General features: G+C 35.8%; 1 protein-coding gene across 12 annotated transcripts in view; it reads right to left on the bottom strand.

Annotated features, from left to right (window-relative positions):
- Window positions 1-20,550, bottom strand: part of LOC144968959 (uncharacterized) — a 107,046-nt gene that overhangs the window by 1,874 nt on the left and 84,622 nt on the right. For 8 of the 12 annotated variants that reach the window (XM_078907854.1, XM_078907855.1, XM_078907858.1 and 5 more), the window contains exons 8-15: window positions 18,618-18,785; window positions 17,701-17,816; window positions 16,626-16,704; window positions 15,051-15,146; window positions 13,720-13,801; window positions 12,922-13,082; window positions 4,169-4,254; window positions 1,392-3,074 (exon numbers count right to left, since the gene is read on the bottom strand). In XM_078907854.1, the coding sequence (XP_078763980.1) occupies window positions 2,990-3,074; window positions 4,169-4,254; window positions 12,922-13,082; window positions 13,720-13,801; window positions 15,051-15,146; window positions 16,626-16,704; window positions 17,701-17,816; window positions 18,618-18,785 (873 nt within the window). In that variant the 3' untranslated portion in view covers window positions 1,392-2,989. Of the gene's footprint in view, window positions 1-1,391; window positions 3,075-4,168; window positions 4,255-9,179; window positions 9,857-12,921; window positions 13,083-13,719; window positions 13,802-15,050; window positions 15,147-16,625; window positions 16,705-17,700; window positions 17,817-18,617; window positions 18,786-20,550 lie in introns of those variants that run through there. The other 4 variants (XR_013644701.1, XR_013644702.1, XR_013644700.1 and 1 more) reach the window with 3 other exon arrangements.

The following is a 20,550-nucleotide window of genomic DNA, read 5'->3' on the forward strand; positions in this document are numbered from 1 at the left end:
TTTGAAATTTACAAAAGGCGTTATGTCAGTGCGTTACAGCATTCTACCCAACAATACACTCTGTGTGTAAAGCCATTTGTTATAATATTTCACTATTTCGTAGTTTTATATGAATATATGAATATAGACATTATTTATTAAATTATTGTATAATTAATCAATTATTTGATTGCAATATTGTGAATTTGAAAATATTGATATGAGTATAACACAAGTTCACACACCATAATGAGCAAATGTAGATAAAAAGGCAGTATCATCAGAACATGAAATCTGTATTTTTAAAAAGACAATAAAGTCACTGGTGGCTATGATGCGTAGGATAAGAAAGCGATAGAAGTAAACTTAGTTTCTATCTTTAAATCATATATATTATTGTAATATTTACCACGATGTTGGAGACTGATTCCAACATCGTGGTAAATATTACAATAATAATTCGCTCCATTGTTACATGTCGAGCACTATTCATACCATATTTGTATCCAACACGATTCTCTCTCTCTCTCTCTCTCTCTCTCTCTCTCTCTCTCTCTCTCTCTCTATATATATATATATATATATATATATATATATATATATATAATATATCGCACATGCACACTCACAACTTCCCACTCTCTCTCGCTCTTCCTCCCATTTCTCTCTCTCTCTCTCTCTCTCTCTCTCTCTCCCTCTCTCTCTCTTACTCCCCCCCCCACTTTGTGTTAGACGGAATGCATACAGATTGTATTTCAGATCAAACAAGTGAATCAAGACACGAGAGAAATGACCCTTTATAATTTTCCTTTGTATGTATCTTATGCGTCAAGAAGACTAGACGTAACATATGGAAAAATAAAATTGAAATAGTATATGTATTTTACGGAAACATATTTTAATTGCTTCCAGAACTACCAGTTTCCAGCAGCGTCGTTGTGTCACGCGATAGAGAATGCTCGAAATCACGGAAGCAGCTATTGTACTACGACGACCAAACTAATCCACAACTTTTCCCCGCACTTATGAACTTCATGAAATCTCCGCCAGTCACATCATGATGACATGTCAACTCTCTCCTTACCGACCATTTTCAGTATTTTCCCCAAAATGGCAGAAGAAATGCTTTTTAAAACTCAAACAATCTCTCTACAAAACAACTTTATGTTCTTTTTAATTAAACAAAGATCATTGTGATGTACAAAATAAATCTGAATAGGAATGAGATAAGCGAAGAGTAGGTCCTGATTGACTCACCTTACAGAGAGAACGTCAAAGTTTGGCATGCGTCTCTCGTCCTCGCTTTCGTGAAGTGCTCAGCCGCAACAACATGATCTCTTCAATAACTTTTCGTTCGTGACTTCCAATCAAGGACCTACTTTCCGCAATTCATTCTCTAATAAAGTAAATTGTGTCGTAACAAATATGATGATTTTGCTGTAGGTGGTAAGGAGAGGGTGAAACCAGATTCTTTGCCTCCACCGGACTGTCACATGGGCAACGACACTACTGATGCAGATGAACTGTTGTTGCACAGTCTTCTGGAAGCGCCCAATGACTCCCACTGCGGTACGCTACCGGGCAAGCTTGATTTTGTATTTGACGCCGAGATTTTGTAACTGCGCACTTAATTATTTCCGCCATTTGAAAGGAAACAATGAATTAATCGATTGAGCTTACTTCAAACATATCAAAGGCACTAAAATGTGACCCTTCGCCTCAAAACGTTATTAAGTCGGGATGGCTAAGATATTGAAAATTGAATTTATAGCCAGAAATATCAGACTTGTGTTGAGTTTGTATGTTTTATTGAGGCGAATGGATACCATATTTTAGGGTGCTGATGCCAGCCAACAATTTATATTTTGGACCAGTTTAAAATCTAATTCGGCTTTTAAGTATATGGTTCGTTCCGACATAATACCGTTTTGAGACGATGGGTCACAAATTTGAGATTAACAGGCACCAACATGCACATGGCTAGTCAAAGTAGTTTCATTAAATAAATAACATCTTAAAATGTTTGTATTTTTGACAACATGAATAGGGAATGAGATTAGCGGAAGAGTAGCGTCCAGACGAGAGACGCATGCGCACAACCAACATGACGTTCTCTCTCTAATAACTTTTCCGCCGGTGACGTCACAGACTATGGGTGATGTCCAATCAAGGGACGCTATTCTTCCGCTAATTTCATTCCCTATTGATCAAATCAAATGAAATATGAAATCATAACTCTGATTCTGCATTACTAACTCATCTCTCACACTCTATCTTTTAAACTTATTGACCCCAAATATTGACATAATTTTGGTTTTCGTGAAATATAAACGTGATTTGTCTTGGACTTTAACTAGCTAGATAACGATAAATGTTCTTACCTAATCATTAGGTATAAAAACTGGTAACATATTTAACAAAACAATGTTATCATAACGAATGGAAATCCAAACGAACAACTACAACAACGAAATGAAACAAAAAACGAACAAAACCAACAACAAAATATTCTGAAAGATCACCGATGTACACCAAGGCTTCTGACATCTCCAGTTCATCCTGTTAATTATTATACAGACAAACAAACTGAAATGAGAATAATCACTCCTTGTAGGTAAGTAACATCTTCCAGCTTTAACCCTCTCCTTACCAGCCATAGGGAAATCGTCACATTCGTTACGATACAATCAATAATTTTATAATTCTTTTGCACATCACAAAATTTAAAGAAAAGTTGTTGGTATAACTATCAAAACATGACACTGTATTATAGAGCTCATTTTGCTGAACAATATTTTGTATAGAATGTACTTGTTGGTTATCTGTTTGAGTAAGAAAATTCTATTTTTGTGTTGGGTGGGCGTGACGTTTTGGGGGAAACTCTGAAAATGGGTGGTAAGGAGAGAGCTCCTTATTACGACAAACAATTTCCAAGTGGCGCTAAAATTATGTTTACTAAGTGTTCAAATATCTTTTCACAATCCAATTGTTCCACTGTTGGTGAGACGTCTCATGAGGTCATAGGTCGGAGCGTAGGAGCTGTTCCGTGTCGTTTCTCATTTTCTTGGTAGTCCGAATGGCCGATAACAAGTTCACTGAAATTGGACAGAAACGTTGCCATGAGGATGACGACTACGATATTTATTCTTAATTAGGTCTCTTCTTCAGTCCAGTGGTAGAGTACTCGTCTAACAAGCAAATTTACCGGTATCGATACTCGGTTCAGTCTATCTTCCACTTGACGTAAAATTGAGTGTCTCCTTAAATTATGAAAACCTTCTTGGTCTGAGCCACACAACTCTACCTGGTTACCACACTTTGTTGTGTCAGGGTAAATTCAAAATTACAATTTACATCCCAACACTGAGCAGTGTTTGTGTTTCTGAGTCAATTAGATCTGTGGAAAGTAGTTTGCGATAGACTAGCGTCCTATCCAAGGGTTGGCAAGCAATTGCTACTATCATTATTATGCTAACTCCCCATTCCACCGACCTACCCCTCCACAAAATAAAGCCCGGATAAACTCCTGTTCTCTGGCCCTTATGGCTCCGGAGGACTACTTTTCCCTCTAGCCATATTCAAAGACTGTGAGTTGTACTTTGTGTAGATTAACATGGTTGTTCAGCTTAAAGTTCACATAAAAATCCAAACTTTCGGAAATAGGATATGAGCACACGGATGCAGCTGGATCAAATTTTACCACGTAACAACTTATATATTTTGTATTGATTAAATAAATGACTGACTGATTAGAATTACCAGAATAGAGAAACAGAAGGAGAAAAAAAGGAGTGGATAAAAACAGAAATAAAGGATTATAGAAAAAGACAGAAAAAAAGAGGATGGAAGAGGAGGTGGAGAATGAGGATGAGGAGGAGATGGATGAAGGAAAAAAAAAGAGGAGGAAGAGGAGGTGGAGAATGAGGATGAGGAGGAGATGGATGAAGGAAAAAAAAAGACGAAAAAGTATGAGGGGAAAAATAGAGATTGGAGTAAATAACGGAAGATTGAGCGGAAGAGGAGATGGGGATGAGGAGGAACAAGAGGGGAAAATGGAAAGAAAAGAAAATGTAAAAAGCTGCACGTTGTATTTTTCATGATACTTAAACCTGTTTTTGATATAATTTCATGTGTCGAGGAGATATCTTCTCAGAAGGTTAAAAAATCTCTCGAATTTATTTATTCATACCTGTAGTTAATTTCTCCATCACCATCCGCATCCAACTCTGTCACCAACATTTCTATCTCTTCCTCTGTCAAGTTAATGCCGGTTTCCTGGTTAGAGATGTTTGAACAATTATTAATATGAACAGAATATATCGAGTGTGTATTCTAGTGTGTTAGTTTTGCTCATGAGATTGTAATACATAACAGACACACGCACTGATAGCTATTTTAAAGTATTGGCATTTAATTACCAATCAAATCTCTCTCTCTCTCTCTCTCTCTCTCTCTCTCTCTCTCTCTCTCTGTTTCTATATCTATCTATCTATCTATCTATCTATCTATCTATCTATCTATCTATCTATCTATCTATCTATCTATCTATCTATCTATCTATCTATCTATCTATCTATCTATCTATCTATCTATCTATCTATCTACCTGCCTGTCTTTATTAATACACGAGATGAATGACACGATGTTTGACAATGGAGAAAAAAAAATCAAACTAAAATAAAAATTAAAAAGAAAAATTTACACCAGAAAGAAACGAAAGACCCCTCCCTCAATATTCCAAGGCAATCTCCTATCCCAAGAAAGCAAAGCAATTTTTATATGATAATTCTTTCTTTGATGACAGAAATTCTTCAACACCCGATCCACGCCAGACCCAGTCATGTCAATCAGTTGAAGGTAAATGAAAGACTTGTTACTATGGTTGTGTGTTACTGTTTTCCCAAACATAATCATTTAGAATCGAGAAAAAAAAAGTTTTTTATGTGTCATAAATTAGTTGACCCGTTGGACGCTGACAAGAATCTGGTGTTGGACAATGTAAAAAAATCTGTATAACCTGTTAGATTTTTATTTATTAAACCATTGCCCATGGTTCTGATTGTGACCCACCTCCTCAAATAGGTATGAAGTCAGAATGGGAAGAGATCAAATTATGATAATTTAGTCTTTTCCACTTGAAGAAAGTATTTATATTTTCTCAATAAATCATATTGTTTGAGTACATTTTAATAATTTTGGCTATAAATTTCATTTTCAGGATTTAAATTTCTTTGTCATGATACCATTTTTGATTTTGAGGCTTGTGAGTTTATTTGGTAAGAAGAGGGTCATCGATATTTGACGGACGAGGTTTTGTTTTGGTCAAAATGATAAAAACTTATATTTGTTCAGAGTAGGGCAGATGTAGTATCAACCTTATTATGTTGGCGGTAAAGGGAATTAATCAGGTTTTCAACACAAAATCAGTAATTCCGTTAGCATGCATACAACGTAATCAAATGTCATTGTGTTAGTGTTGGATTATTTGCTTGAAGTCCAGTCACCAAACAATTAAATTTCATAACAATCAGGAAATGCTTGCTGTACTTTCAATGAAGGGGGCGGAGATCTCCAATATTAAGCAATTGGTGAGTTTGTCACATGCATGATAGCAATTGGTGAGTTTGTCACATGCATGATAGCAATTGGTGAGTTTGTCACATGCATGATATAATTTAGTAGTATGAAAAGCTCTTCTTTGATTCATTAAAATTACACTGCAAACCTAAAACCCGATCTCTCTATAAACAAACATACAAACAAAAACATGTATATACACATCCGTGTTCGCACAACTCAATCCAATGAATTGAAGACGGTAAAACAATGGCTGTTTATAATATTCCACACTGCAAACGTTAATATCGTTAGTTCAAATTCCATATAATTGTTGATGTCAGTGTGTACACCGTGTTGATATTTATTTAAATATAATCACCCCATAGCAATGACTGGAAGCAGCGCATCATGTTTCATTATGGGTGGAGTATTTTATCAAACAATCAAAAGGCACTATTTTGGAAGCAGATCAAAGGTTTTGAAGTTAAGCTATTTTCAGATTTAAAAAGAGCACACTGTCTTCAAATCGGTAAGCGGTCATTGGTTCAAATAGGATTCAATAGTTTAATGCAGCTTGGTTCTAAGAAAAGAAAATCGGTACTTTTTATTTTTCATGCTGGCTAGAACTGTTTTACATGTATAAAAGTCAAAACATGAACCGATTTATAATATTTTTCTCCTCTGGATAAACTTTTATGCTCGTCGGAGAAGTATTTCATAAGGGCATCCGCCAGTGTTCCGATAGTTTAGAACCAGTTACTAAGTTACCATGCGTCATTACAAGGGAAGTGACCTCATGACTGTTGAAGCCTATTAGCATTGATTGTTAGGCATGACGTTTATCAATACATAATTTTATATCGCCATATTTCTCTCTCTCTCTCTCTATCTCTCTCTCTCTCTCTCTCTCTCTCTCTCTCTCTCTTCTCTCTATCAATCTATCTCTCTATCTGAAATGATACAAATTTTTCAACAACCAAACTTTACGTTGAATAAAACATCAGTAAAAGAAAAATCTATTATGCAATAATTTTAAAGGAGAGAAACGAAGAATTAATCGTAACAAAATACACGTAGGGGCAGCTAAGATGAATACATATTGAAACAAAGTCAATCTACTTTCTTGATGCAATTCAACGGTAAATGTTATAATATAAATTTGTTTATATTTTCTTTTCACAAAAAAGGTAAAGGATGATGCATTGAATATAATACCGAGGTAACTATTCCAATGAGAATAAAATGCCATATAGATATGTTAAGATGCAAATGTACTCTTTTTAAAAGTAAAATTCTTGAAATATGAAACTGGAATATGATTAATTTTCACCAGTTTTTATCCAAATAAATCAAACATGATTCTTACTGATTATCTTCCTCACTTGTGTCCCATCCTACATGTTAAATGTTGCTGTTGACCAGAGATCGACCTCTTGTAAAGCGCTTTGAGCACATTTAGTGGATATTGCCCTATATAAAGCTGAATTTTGTGTCTAACCCAGATAACACACTTATGAGGGATCGCTTCTGAACTTAGTTGGGTTTGTTGATATACAAAAGAACGAGACTAAAAGATCTAGATAGTCAAATCAAGATTTCTCACGTGCGTCATACGCAACCTCTATATAATTAAACACATTCCTGTAATCAAGCAGACCTGCCTACCACTAGGGAAAAATCGTAAAATTACAAGAATTGGTATAATAAATTCTTCTTCTTCTTCTTCTTCAAGTATCAAGTATGTCCCAGACATCGGTGATCATGGTACGCAATTCGTCTCTCTGATCAGATAACCTCAGAAAACTAATATTACTCTTCTCTTTCTTTGTCACCCAGCTGTTCAAACTATTCAAATATGTTTTTCTTGGTTTACCTTTACTCTTTTTACCTTCTATCTTTCCTGTGAGAGCAAGATGTTCAATAAATACAATTCATAAATTTGCAAATTAATTCATAATTTATGGTAATTCATTGAACGTTATTATGTTTGGAATAGTTTTAAAAATATTGAATGTTTTCAGACTGAATAAGAGTGCGTACTCTGACCAATAAAAACTTCACCGTGGAAGGAAATAAAAGATATAGGGAATGAGATTAGCGGAAGAGTAGCGTCCCTTGATTGGACGCCACCCATAGTCTGTGACGTCACCGGCGGAAAAGTTATTAGAGAGAGAACGTCATTTTAGTTGTGCGCATGCGTCTCTCGTCCTCGCTTCCGCGCACAACCAACATGGCGTTCTCTCTCTAATAACTTTTCCGCCGGTGGCGTCACAGACTATGGGTGACGTCCAATCAAGGGACGCTACTCTTCCGCTAATCTCATTCCCTATAGAAGTTGTTGGTTTGAATACTAACACTTTATATGATATTTTAAAAAGACATGCATAATAATTTGCTATTAAACTATAGGAAATAACCGACGTGTACATATAAGCAGGTCTGACATACGAACATCCTTATGAGCCTAGTTTAACATTGTTGTAATGGATAATATTTTTGCGTCAATTTTTGAGATTTCCATTACAACAATGAGCCCTTAAGGAATTAGGTTATCAAACCTGAAAATAATTGCACGTCCGAAATGGTGAAAAAATATTTAGCTAGTTTTATTAAAACAAATAACAATCAAGACAGCACAATCATGACCTTTTCGACAAAGTTTGAGGAGCAAAGTTAAAAAGTTTTAGCATCTGAAAAAAAGGTGGGGTTTTGAGCAGCCTATAAGAAGCGAAAAGTCAGGAATGAAAAAGGAAAGAAACTGCCGATGAAAATAAATCTAGTTGCGTGACAGTCCCAAAGTCAAACAGAAATGAATGTGAGGAGGTTGGGCATTATTCATTAAAAGAATGGTCATCATTTAACGAGACCTATCGAGCTAGCTTCAGATCAAAATGCAACAATAAAACAATAGTCCCGAGGAAGGCTAACAATTACTAACAAAAGAAATACGAATCTTTAGGTAGATTTCTGGCAGTTATTAAAAACATAGCATTGGACAAAAGTTCTGATTTCTAGCATTAGTAATAGAAATGGGGAAATGTCAAAAACACATTAAATCAATTGGAAAAAAACAAGGAAAAATTAGATAAGTGTCTAGTGAATACCGACACCAATATTACTAAATCTCTAAGTCGATTTAAAAGAGATTTAAAAGGGAATATGTATTCTAAGGATGCAAATTATTTCTAGGGATGAAATAATACTTTTATTGAAAGAAATATCCAACCAGCTAGTATTAGATCAATAACAACCAAAAATAAACATTTAATCTAAAGAGAAACAAACAATTCCAACAAACACCAACAAAATAAAAAAAACTCTTCAGACTTTATTTTTGTTAACTAATGAAGATTAAAAAAAAAACAAAGAAGGGGGGGGGGCGGGGGGTGGGGGGACGTTTTAGTTGACAGAAATAAGGGTTGGAATAAATGTAACCAAAAAGAGCCTAAAGAACCATTCTGTTGGAAAAGATTAGATATATAGAGATTGAAAAATATAGAGAAGTTTAAAGTAGTAATACTGCCGTAGAATGACAGAGCAATTTTTTTTTTTACATTTTGATCAAAAGACACTTCATATGATATCGATAGACTAAGATGACCCTCCCCCCCCCCCCACCCCACCCCGGGCTAGTCAAAACAGTCTTAAAACTGAGATTTAAAATATGTGACGGGGTTGAGACTTTAACTCTTTGACAAGCTTGGGGTCATCTTGGCGGCTTTGTGGTCTAGTGGTATGACACTCGCTTTCGGGTCGGAAGGTCCTGGGTTCGAGCCTCGCGCTCGGCACATAGTTGAATCCTTGGAAAAGGCTCTTTACTCACATTCTCTCACCGTATAAGGTGTAAAATGAGTACTTGACCGTTAACAGCGTTGTCTTTGCCCGAAAATTTGTAATATCGCCTAACAGGCGTTATGTCCCGTCCTAAATGTTAAATGTTGCCGTTGACCAGGAACCCCTAGTAAAGCGCTTTGAGCACGTTTAGTGGATATTGCGCTATATAAAAGCTCAATTTTTTTTTATCTCGATATATCAATATTTGAAGTAAAGCCTCGTGCCCGAAACGTTTTAAAATGTGTTCTGTCAGTTTACAGTAGAATTAAGAAGTTGTCGTCCTCGTTGAGTAGAATTTTCATCAGCTGAAATTGGAAGGATAAACAGCAAGCCGGATTCTAGGGTTATATAATGATACAAAAATGTCAATCCACTACTGGGGTGAAAATGTGGTTAAATGCCAAATCAGTAAAATTATGTCAAAGCTATTAGCGTTTGTTACTAGATGCGTCAGTTGGGTGAATACAATTACCTTGATGAATAGCTAAAAATAAGAATAGGTAGACAAATTTTACCCAAAAAGATCTCTCATAAATAAACAGTGTTTTCTCTTTTACACACGAGGTTATAAGAATAGGGAATGAGATTAGCGAAAGAGTAGCGTCCCTTGATTGGACGTCACCGGCCGAAAAGTTATTAGATAGAGAACGTCATGTTGGTTGTGCGCATGCGTCTCTCGTCCTCGCTACTGGTGAAAGCGGCACGAGACACTTCACCGAAAGCGAGGACGAGAGAGACGCATGCGCAAAACCAAATTGACGTTCTCTCTGTAAGGTGACGTCCAATCAAGGTACGCTACTCTTCCGCTAATCTCATTCCCTATACGATGACAATGTGGGATTTGGTTATAATAATATTATGAGATACACCAGTCGTTTAATTTTTATACAGAAGTATTTGTAAGTGTGGTCAGACTTTTATTTTTACCTTTAAATATTTGGATACAAAAACCGTTTTGGTAATAAATAAGATTTATGTCAGAATTTAAATGTAACATGGTGATATTATTAATACGATAATTTATACTGCTTCTTGGCTATATAAAACTACTATACAAAATATTATTTTTGTAGTTTTAGTGGCAAGTATTCAGGAATAAAGTTTAATATTTAAAATCAGAATAGTGGTTCACAACTGGTGTTTCTCATAAATTCTCTGGAGAAAAAAATTGTGTTTCATGAATTTCAAATGTGCATATTTTTATAAAACAAACAAAAGAAAAATAGACAGCGTGAAGTTGATGATTCAGAAAGGATTGTGGACTTGAAAGCAGTCTTAGCTTCATAAAATGTTTATCACAATGTAACATGATTTTATTTATCTTTCAAATCAGTCTGCAGATTAATAACATGCACCATCTCAAGTAATGGTTAAAAGATAAAATTGATTTACATTTATCTTTTCATCAAGACATGTCTAGATCTTAATATAGAATGTAATTAATAAATAAATGACCACAAACTACAATCTGAAATTAGGTCAGGCTGCTCCTGATGTTGTAAATAGAATATGAAGTCTGGGTTATAAAATCTGAATAAAATTCAATGCTCCTCATTGAGAGGATAACATGTAGTTTATTTAATGCAAATAATCTAATTTCTATAATCTATATCATTTTGATTTGGAATTCAATTGCCTTCGTCTTCCCGTAATACCAGATTGTCGATTTGGGTCACATATATCTAAATATTTTGATGTACTCGTATTTAGTCTAATGATTTACTGGATGAAAGCATGAGAGTGTGTGAGAATGCTTCTAATTCTATCAAAGCTTGCAGTGAATAAATGTAACGGTATCACTATAATGAATTTTAATAATTCTCTAACAACAAAATATTTACATTACGAGAATAACTTAAAATATACTTGCTTACAAGTCCAATAACTCGAAAATGGTGTTGGTTTACTTATCGATTTTGTGATAAAAAATACCAAATTTTGATTTTCACAATTTACAAGTTTGATGAAAATAAACCAACAATGTTATCTCAGTGATTGGACTAGACAACAAGTATAAGTAATTTTTGATTCAACCAATCCGATCTACGCTCATAATTTCAAAATTAGTCTCATTGATTTTATTTGTAGTCGAAAGCCCTATTTGAAAAAAAAAGACAACTTTTGTTTTCGAAAAATAACGTATGATAATTTTAAAATTTGACCTATCGTCTCTAAACGGTATAAAGTCAGGATGGAATGTGCCCTGGGAAGCGATATTTCTTAAAATGATGAGAAATACGATCTTTGGGTTGCTTTATTTTTTTTTTTTGGTTTTTATTTTATGCAATTGAAGAAATGGTATTTATTCTTCACCATAATGAATTGAATTTAACCCAAAGTATCATATCTGTGGCCGTGAATTCAATTTCCAGCATTCAATTTCCATCCCGATATTATAAAGCGTTGAGACCGTGAGTCGAATATGATTTACATTTTGTATCTGTTGTCTATGACATTTGCCTCACGCCTCTGTTCAGTTTTTTAAAAAAATCTTTTATCAGTAAAGTAGCTGCCCTCAACTTTTCACTATCCACTTTACTGCTGCAATCTGGAAAGGCACAATTTTTTAAAATTTGGCCAGAATACGTGTCTTTTATCAAATCGATCGATTTAAATGACCCTCATCTTGGCAAAATCTCTCAAACCTGGGACTTCGCGAGGTCTCAAGTTTGAGAGTTTTCGCCAAGACCAGGGTCATTTAAATCGATCGATTCGATAAAAGACGAGTTTTCTGGCCAAATTTTAAAATTTGTGTCCTTGCAGAGTACGACAGTAAACTGGTTAAATTTGTCTTGTCTAGAAGATTAGAAGATTGAGAAGAGACCGGTTTGGTTGAGTCCTGTCAAAAAAGGTGCGACAAACTAAATTATCGAAGGCCAATTCCACGTATAACTGACGCACCAATCAGGGCAATCATACTGATCTTAAAAACACAATTTTGATGACAGAGAATTCGATTGTTCAATGAGTATTTGATCCTCTGTTAAACACTAATGTTTTATCCCCAGGTAGTATAAATAATTTTCATCTTAATGATGCTCATGCAGCGTAACTGATGCCAATCTATAAAACGAAAAAATTCCGACATGATGTGGTTTCATTAAAATTATCTGATACTTTTATAAGCTGAAGTCTCAGCTTAATTGTGGTGATTTAAAACTTCTTGCAGTAACTTTAAGTGGCATCTCAATGTTAAAGACATAAATAAGTTGTTCTGTGGGCAATGTTTTTTTTTGTAACTGACGCAACATGAAGTGGTAACTGGCGCAACACGCTCTTGACAGTGCGCTCTAAATTAGTAATTGAGACATATTGTCGAGTGATATTAGTGTCATATAGATACTAAAGATTTGATTTTAAAAAAAAATACATCAGATTTAAAAAACAATTGATCAAAAGCATGGTTGAACGGTTTGTAACGGTTTAGTATTTTGCCTCAGGTTTCGCAGTTTCGTGGAATTGCCCTGAAGGTAAATTAATGTTAAGATGCTCTGTGACGAAATTAAATATGCAATAATTATTATTATTTCTGCATCGTAAAACACTCACAGCGATTCCCTCTTTAAATTCGTCATGTGTTACGCTCATACTACCATCCTTATCAAACTGATTGAAGAAGTCAACCATCCTTAGGTTGTGGGTGGATATGTAGGACGTGAGTTTCACCATAGGATGGACTCGTTTCTTTGGCTTCAATGGTGGTTCTGTACCTGGGATAAGAAATATTGCAAGAATTGTATACATTGCTGGAAAAGTGTTTTCTTATTTTCGAAAGGTCAAGTGCTCTAGTTAGGAGTGAGACTTTGTTGCATAATTTACATACGTTGTCTATGTTGACCGGATTTCCTATTATTCCTCATCTTTTCATCACCACCACCACCACCATCTTCATCATCATCATCATCATCATCATCATCATCATCATCATCATCATCATCATCATCATTACCATCATCATCATCATCATCATCATCATCATCATCATCATCATCATCATCATCATCATCATTATCTTCCTTTGTAAAATTCTTATTCTCTTCCTCCTCCTCCTCCTCCTCTTCCTCCTCGTCTTTCTCGTTCTCCTCCTCCTTCCTCCTCGTCCTCTTCTCATATTTTCTTGCTCTCTACTTATTTATCGTTTCTCTCCTTGTCGTGCTCCTCCCCCTCCCACTTTCTTCTTCTGCTTCTTCTTCTTCTTCTTCTTCTTCTTCTTCTTCTTCTTCTTCTGCTCCTCCTCCTTCTCGTCGTCCCATTCTTTTTCCTCCTCCGTTCTCCTTCTCCTTTTATTAATCATAAATCCCCCGCTTTGTCAAAAAATTGTATATATTGAGGTGACGAATCTCCTACCTCCATGTGTCATCTTCAGACTGGGAAATTGCTCTTCTACCTTAGCCCAAAGCTCCTTGAAATCTTTGTTGACCAGAATGTCCTGCAACAAAATAGAGAACAAAAGTACGATGTCAAAAAGCTGGTTCCAATCTCATTGGAAGTGTACAACCAGAGGACTGGATACATACCTTGTGTATTTGATCTTCTGGTTTCAGAGTGATGACATCTTATTTACTAGTCTAAAAATGCTGATCATTAATAAAGATCTACATCCTGGCTCTTCTTACGTTCCGTACTGATATGAATCAGCCTATACACACTTTTACGAAAATAGTTATGCTACTTTATGATTCAAAATCGATGACCTGTTCATTTTTAGTCCTCTGAAGTACTGGTTACATAATATACACTTCCAATGATTTGGAACCGGAAAAGTATAAGGTGTTACGCTTCGATCTCTCTGCCCTCTTGATGGAGTTAATAGACCTGTCATTGACGAAAATAACATGAGAGAGCTGGGTTTTTTTTTTGAGATTTTTTTTTCTTGTATTTATCTGTACTGTTTTATAGACACTTTTGCAGAGCTTTATCTTATACTAGTGCATGTTCCCTTAGATTGTAATGCATGTCTACCTTACCTTACCAGAGCTCCGTCTCCGGACAGAGGTTGGATGCCATGGTTTGCCATACTAACTTCTCGCCCAAAGGCAAATGTTACACATTAATTTACTTTCTTTTACAACTGTTGTTTCCACATTTCCAGAGAGGCTTCATGGGTTTTTAAATAGCGTATGGGATGTGCAGAAACAAATGGAGATGGTAGGTCCTCAAAGGCAAAATGCATGACGTTGTTACATTTCCAGAGAGGCTTCATGAGTTTTTAAATAGCGTATGGGATGTGCAGAAACAAATGGAGATGGTAGGTCCTCAAAGGCAAAATGCATGACGTTGTTGACGAGTGCTTTTCTAAAACGTGTTATCCTATCCTCATTTGAAATCAATTAAATACACTTTTTGTGTCCATTGGTACTTTTAAAAAAGTTTATATTTTTTACTAGCTCATCGAGAGAAAATCACATATATGGAATATGAAATGTAAACATGTTTTAAGAGAGATAGACAGACACACAGACAGATATATATTTATATATATATGTATAGATAGATAGATAGATAGATAGATAGATAGATAGATAGATAGATAGATAGATAGATAGATAGATAGACAGATAAATATAGAGCGAGTGAGAAAGAGAGAGAGAGAGAGAGAGAGAGAGAGAGAGAGAGAGAGAGAGAGAGAGAGAGAGAGAGAGAGAGAGAGAGAGAGAGAGAGAGAGAACTTCACTTACACTGAAATCTAACGTATGAAGGACACAGCTGGGGTTTTTCAAAATGGCGCTGCTTATTGCCCAACACCCTGCCGACTGCATAGGATTCTTTCCAATCTGAAAACAAAAGGAACTTGAGTCAACACCAAATTCTCATCAGACCGCGTCAGGTCAACCACTTTATGACATATGTGACCCTTCGCCTCAAAATGGTATTAAGTCGGGATGGCTAAGATATTGAAAATTGAATTTATAGCCTAAATATCAGACTTGTGTTCAGTTTGTATGTTTTATTGAGGAGAATGGACACCATATTTTAGGGTGCTAATGCCAACACTTTATATTTTTGACCAGTTTAACATTTAATTCGGCTTTTGAGCATATGGTTCGTTCCGACATAATACCTTTTGAGACGATGGGTCACTTATAATAAGACTTTTTCAATTACAAATATTGTGGTTTAAACAAAACATGACCCCTATCAAAATATCACCATCTTTATATAATATGATATATCTTGGCATTGAAGTAGCCTGTTCGATGTTCTTTTTTCTAAAGTGTGGGGAAGGGTGAAATCAAGCTTACTTATCCGAACCAGCGACCACCTGAGCTCTAGCGTAGCCATCGTTAACTTATAGCCTGACACTGACCAAAAAAATGACGTCAAAATGCCAGTCCATTTTGGGTTTCAGTGCCAGGCTATAACTTAACGATGACTACGACTCTAGCCCTTCGGTCTTGTGCCATAACGTAGAAGTTAGACGTCTTTTGTAGTTGTGTGAAATCAATCAAATGATGTACATTTTACTATAATATTTGTTTAATAATTTTCAATCTGGGGGCCACATTTGGTGGATGGTCCTATTCATCCTAACTGGCCTTAGTCACCCCATTTCACGATATGATGAAGTGTCTTTAATGTTGATGGTATACAGTGTCTCGTCATGGAACACCGTCCAACAACATGAAGCATGAGCAGTGATGATTGTGTCAGAATGATACCAAACAATGGTCCCTGTATTGAGTTCATGGGTAAGGCACTTTATAGAGAGTAACCAAAACGACTCAGAATTGTAAATAAACGGGTTTTATATAAGTATAGAAGGAACGAAATTGACGTAATTCAGCGCTTTGTTATTGTTTTATGTTTTATTTTAGCCAGCCATTTTTATAAGTAGTTCTCCCTAGATTGTATTAATCAGACTATAACCGTTTAAGGTTACAAATTGTTGTGTGTGTTGGTACGCTATATCCGGCTGGCATGTGTTGTGAGTTTTTTAACTAAGCGCATAGCATCAATAACAAAATGCTAGATGTTGCGCAACGTGCTCTGCGATAGGCTAGACTCCTATCCTAAAGATAACAAGAAATTGCTACTGTCTGTTAAACGCTAGGATTAACTGCCATATTTATGGTCCTCATGAACTGTGAAAGACTAAGAGGCGACCTGAACTGAATGAATGGAAACTTTGCTCCTTATAACCTTCTCAGGAGAATCGAATAAAGCATTAAAAAGCGAACCGAAGAAGGTGAAACCTGCGGTGAAATGAGGCATTAAAGTTCGATATGATATTTTTGATAACAATCTTTCCAAACCTTTAATACTTTGAGGGTTTCATTTGCACTGAGTCCTTTCCCTATTAATACAGCACCTTCAGTAGTTATACGGTTGTTTCTGAAATCAAAGAAAGCAAAGACATTGATTCCACACTAGCATACAATGAAAAGAAATATACTGATTACATTGTAATTAGTACGGCTAACTAATGCTTTGATAAAAATACAATTATTCAATATTTTCACGATCACAATATAGGGAATGAGATTAGCGGAAGAGTAGCGTCCCTTGATTGGAAGTCACGAACGGAAAAGTTATTAGAGAGAGAACGTCATGTTGGTTGTGCGGCATATGACACTTCACCGAAAGCGAGGACCATTTTGACGTTCTCTCTGTAAGGTGACTTCCAATCAAGGGACGCTATTCTACCGCTAATCTCATTCCCTATACAAATTACTAATAAGAAATGAAGTGAGTAGGAAACTGCCAGAAGACAACAGAGAATAAAAACTCCCCAGCGGCGAGGGGGGCTCGAATCTTACTTTTACGACAACTCCACCAGGCCGGGGAGATCGTGACTCTGACTTTCCTCTTCACTTCATTTCTTGTTATTATCAACACAAGTGCCTGCTCTACTCACTTTTCTCAATGACATTGGATTAATAATGTTGACGAACAAGTACATAACCCAGGATTGTGTGGAGGCATCGTAACTCACTCAACCCTAACACCGATATATCCGTAGTTTACATGGGTTACTTTTACCCCGTGCCTATTTATTACATTTTTCGGAGACAAACTAGTAAAAAGCCCGCAATTTCGCGGGGAAAGAACTATTTTCATTCGATATTGTACCCACCATCATTTAATGAGGGCATATTGGTAAACAACGTTGTCTGTGTAACTTGGTACATCCCCCTGTTGATTTTTCTGTGTGACCCAACATGAAGTGTTATAGGCGTACTATCAAAGCTAATATTTTTAGTTTTTGCATGTTAATAGTAGTTGAATAAAACTATCTATGTACATGCTCATTTTAATACATTTTCCCAATATTTAAAAGTAGCAAAAAATCTCTAGGATTGAGTCAGTTAAAGAAATGATTAGGCTTACGAGATATCCAACTCTTCGAGAACATTGTTGGTTTTTAAGGCATCCATTAAGGCAAAGGAACCTTCGAGACCAAATCCATTCCATGACAAGTTGATTTTCTTCATGTAAACATTGCTCTAGAATTGAAAACAATATATCGTTATTGGGAATGATGCTTATGATATGGTTTGAATGTTTTGATAAAGATGAGTAGTAGTAGTAGTAGTAGTAGTAGTGGCGTTGGTAGTAGTAGTAGTAGCAGTAGTAGTGGCGGTGGTAGTAGTAGTAGTAGTGGCGGTGGTAGTAGTAGTAGTAGTAGTAGTGGCGGTGGTAGTAGTCATCGTAGTACTGTATTAATATTAATTTTAGTAGCGGTCGTCGTAGTAGTGTAGTAGTAGTAGTAGTAGTAGTAGTAGTAGTAGTAGTAGTAGTAGTAGTAGTAGTAGTAGTAGTAGTAGTAGTAGTAGTAGTAGAAGAAAAAGAAGAAGAAGAGAAGAAGAAGAGAAGAAGAAGAAGAAGAAGAAGAAGAAGAAAGAAGAAGAAGAAGAAGAAGAAGAAGAAGAAGAAGAAGAAGAAGAAGAAGATGATGAAGAAGAAGAAGAAGAAGAAGAAGAAGAAGAAGAAGAAGAAGAAGAAGAAGAAGAAGAAGAAGAAGCAGTAGATGTAGATTTAATTGCGAGCTATATAGACGAATCGTACTGATGACGATGGTAATGATGATGATGATGATGATGATGATGATGATGATGATGATGATGATGATGAGGATGATGATGATGATAATGATAATGATGATCATGATAGTTATGACGATGATGATAATGGTGATGATTATGACGATGACAAAGATGAAGATATGGAGAAATAAGAACAAAGAGAAGGTGAGGCGAAGGAAAAGGATGTGTATCTATCTAAATTTGAGACATAAACTCACTCACCTTGACCCCTGCTGCGACAGCTAAAGCACCTTTTCGTCTTAGATGGTTCCACGAAAGATCCAATTCCTTCAGACAACTGTTTTCAGAGATGGCAGGGCCTAATAAGAATCCGGCTTTCTCCCCTAAATTGTTGTGACTTAAGTTTAATGACTCCAGTTTTGTTGTGTTCTGTGAACGGAAACAATTCGATAGTGATACTATAGATAGTATCCGCTTGGCTAAGAATCTCATTACATTGCCATCCGAAAGTATAACGGAACAACACACAAAACTGTGTGTAACCATGAACGTTTATAGTCAGGTTAATACAGTTCAGTGAGCATTACTCATAAACGCGGATGGCAAAAAACAATAACAAAGACCTGAGTGACGTCATCTTCGAACTATCTATATGTGACCCGCCGCCTCAAAACGGTATTATGTCGGGATGATCAAAGTGCCGAGAAAATCTGTGACCAAAAACATCAGACTTGGGTTGAGTCCATGTATGGAGTATTGAGAGAAAAAAAATATAATAGTATTTTAAAGTGCTGAAAACCGAAATTTTGTTTTCTTGACCAGTTTAGCTTAAAAATGACCTTTCAGGATCTTGTTCATCCCGACATAATACCGTTTTTAGACGATAGGTCACATATGTGACTCGAAGCCTCAAACGGTTTGAATTGGGTAGAACCAGAGGTTGAATAGTCAATTTTAAATTAAAATCATCAGAAATATAACAATTTAGCTTTTTTCACACTCAAAGAAACTTAATTCATTTTCTCAATGGAGCACATAAACTTAATTCAAATTTTTATTTATTGACTGTAGTGATATTTTAATATCTAAACTGTTCCGATGTAATATTGGTTAGAGACGGCGGGTCATAATTTATAAACGGGTAATCGGTAAAATTATAGATTTCAACTGGGAAGAGTTACTAATTTTAAGAGATTATTTCTCAACGTTTAATTCTTTAATGTCAATGCCAAACTCATGTGATTAATAGTGTTAATTAAGATATATTTTATTCATTTTTGTTGTTGTGAAAATCATTTGAACCATTAGACAAATAGAGCCGGATCTTATCCAGGTTTGTATAGCATTGAATAGATCAATTGTTTGCTACCTTTTGGATAGCACGGGAGTAAGGTGCTTTCTACCAGACCTCACTGGCCTTGGTACCTAACCAACGCTAGGTGCGTGCAGAAAAATATAACCTACTCTTCTCAGCCCAGACTCATAACTCTAACTTATGAAGTAGGGTTCCCTGCTAGTATTCTAATCGAACTAGTTGGATCATCAATTATACCGATTAAAACTAAACTGAACATCAATCTGTGCGGCTATGTGGTCTTGTGGTATGACACTCGCTTTCGGATCGGATGGTCCTGGGTTCGAGCCTCGCTCGGCGCATAGTTGAGTCCTTGGAGAAGGCTCTTTACTCACATTCTCTCACCGCACTCAGGTGTAAAATGAGTAATTGGCCGTTAACAGCGTTGTCTCTGTCCGAAAAAATTATAACATCGCCTAACAGGCGTCATGTCCCGTCCTAAATGTTAAATGTTGATGTTGGCCAGGGACCCCTTGTAAAGCGCTTTGAGCACATTTTGTGGATATTGCGCTATATAAAAAAGCTCAAAATCTCTATCAGTTTACGTAACAAATGAAATTGACAAAACACATTTACACATTTTGACCAAAAAACGTAGGTATGTGTCCCCTATCACTAGATTAAAATGGTACCCGAATTTATCAAAATATTAAACGTCTTTGATGTATTCGATTTTAGAATTTTGGACAAGTGAAGAAACATGGTTAAGATCTTATCAGCCATTAGATCGATATAACACGTAAAACATATTCTGGGTAAATTTTTAAAATGTAAGATTATGGTAGTACCCTCGTAGTTTTAAATACTGAAATACATGGAGAAAAAATATATAACCCATAC

The sequence above is a fragment of the Berghia stephanieae genome, chromosome 3, assembly GCF_034508935.2.
Source record: "Berghia stephanieae isolate SIO BIC M18660-M18661 chromosome 3, UCSD_Bste_1.3, whole genome shotgun sequence".
Classification (NCBI taxonomy): domain Eukaryota; kingdom Metazoa; phylum Mollusca; class Gastropoda; order Nudibranchia; family Aeolidiidae; genus Berghia; species Berghia stephanieae.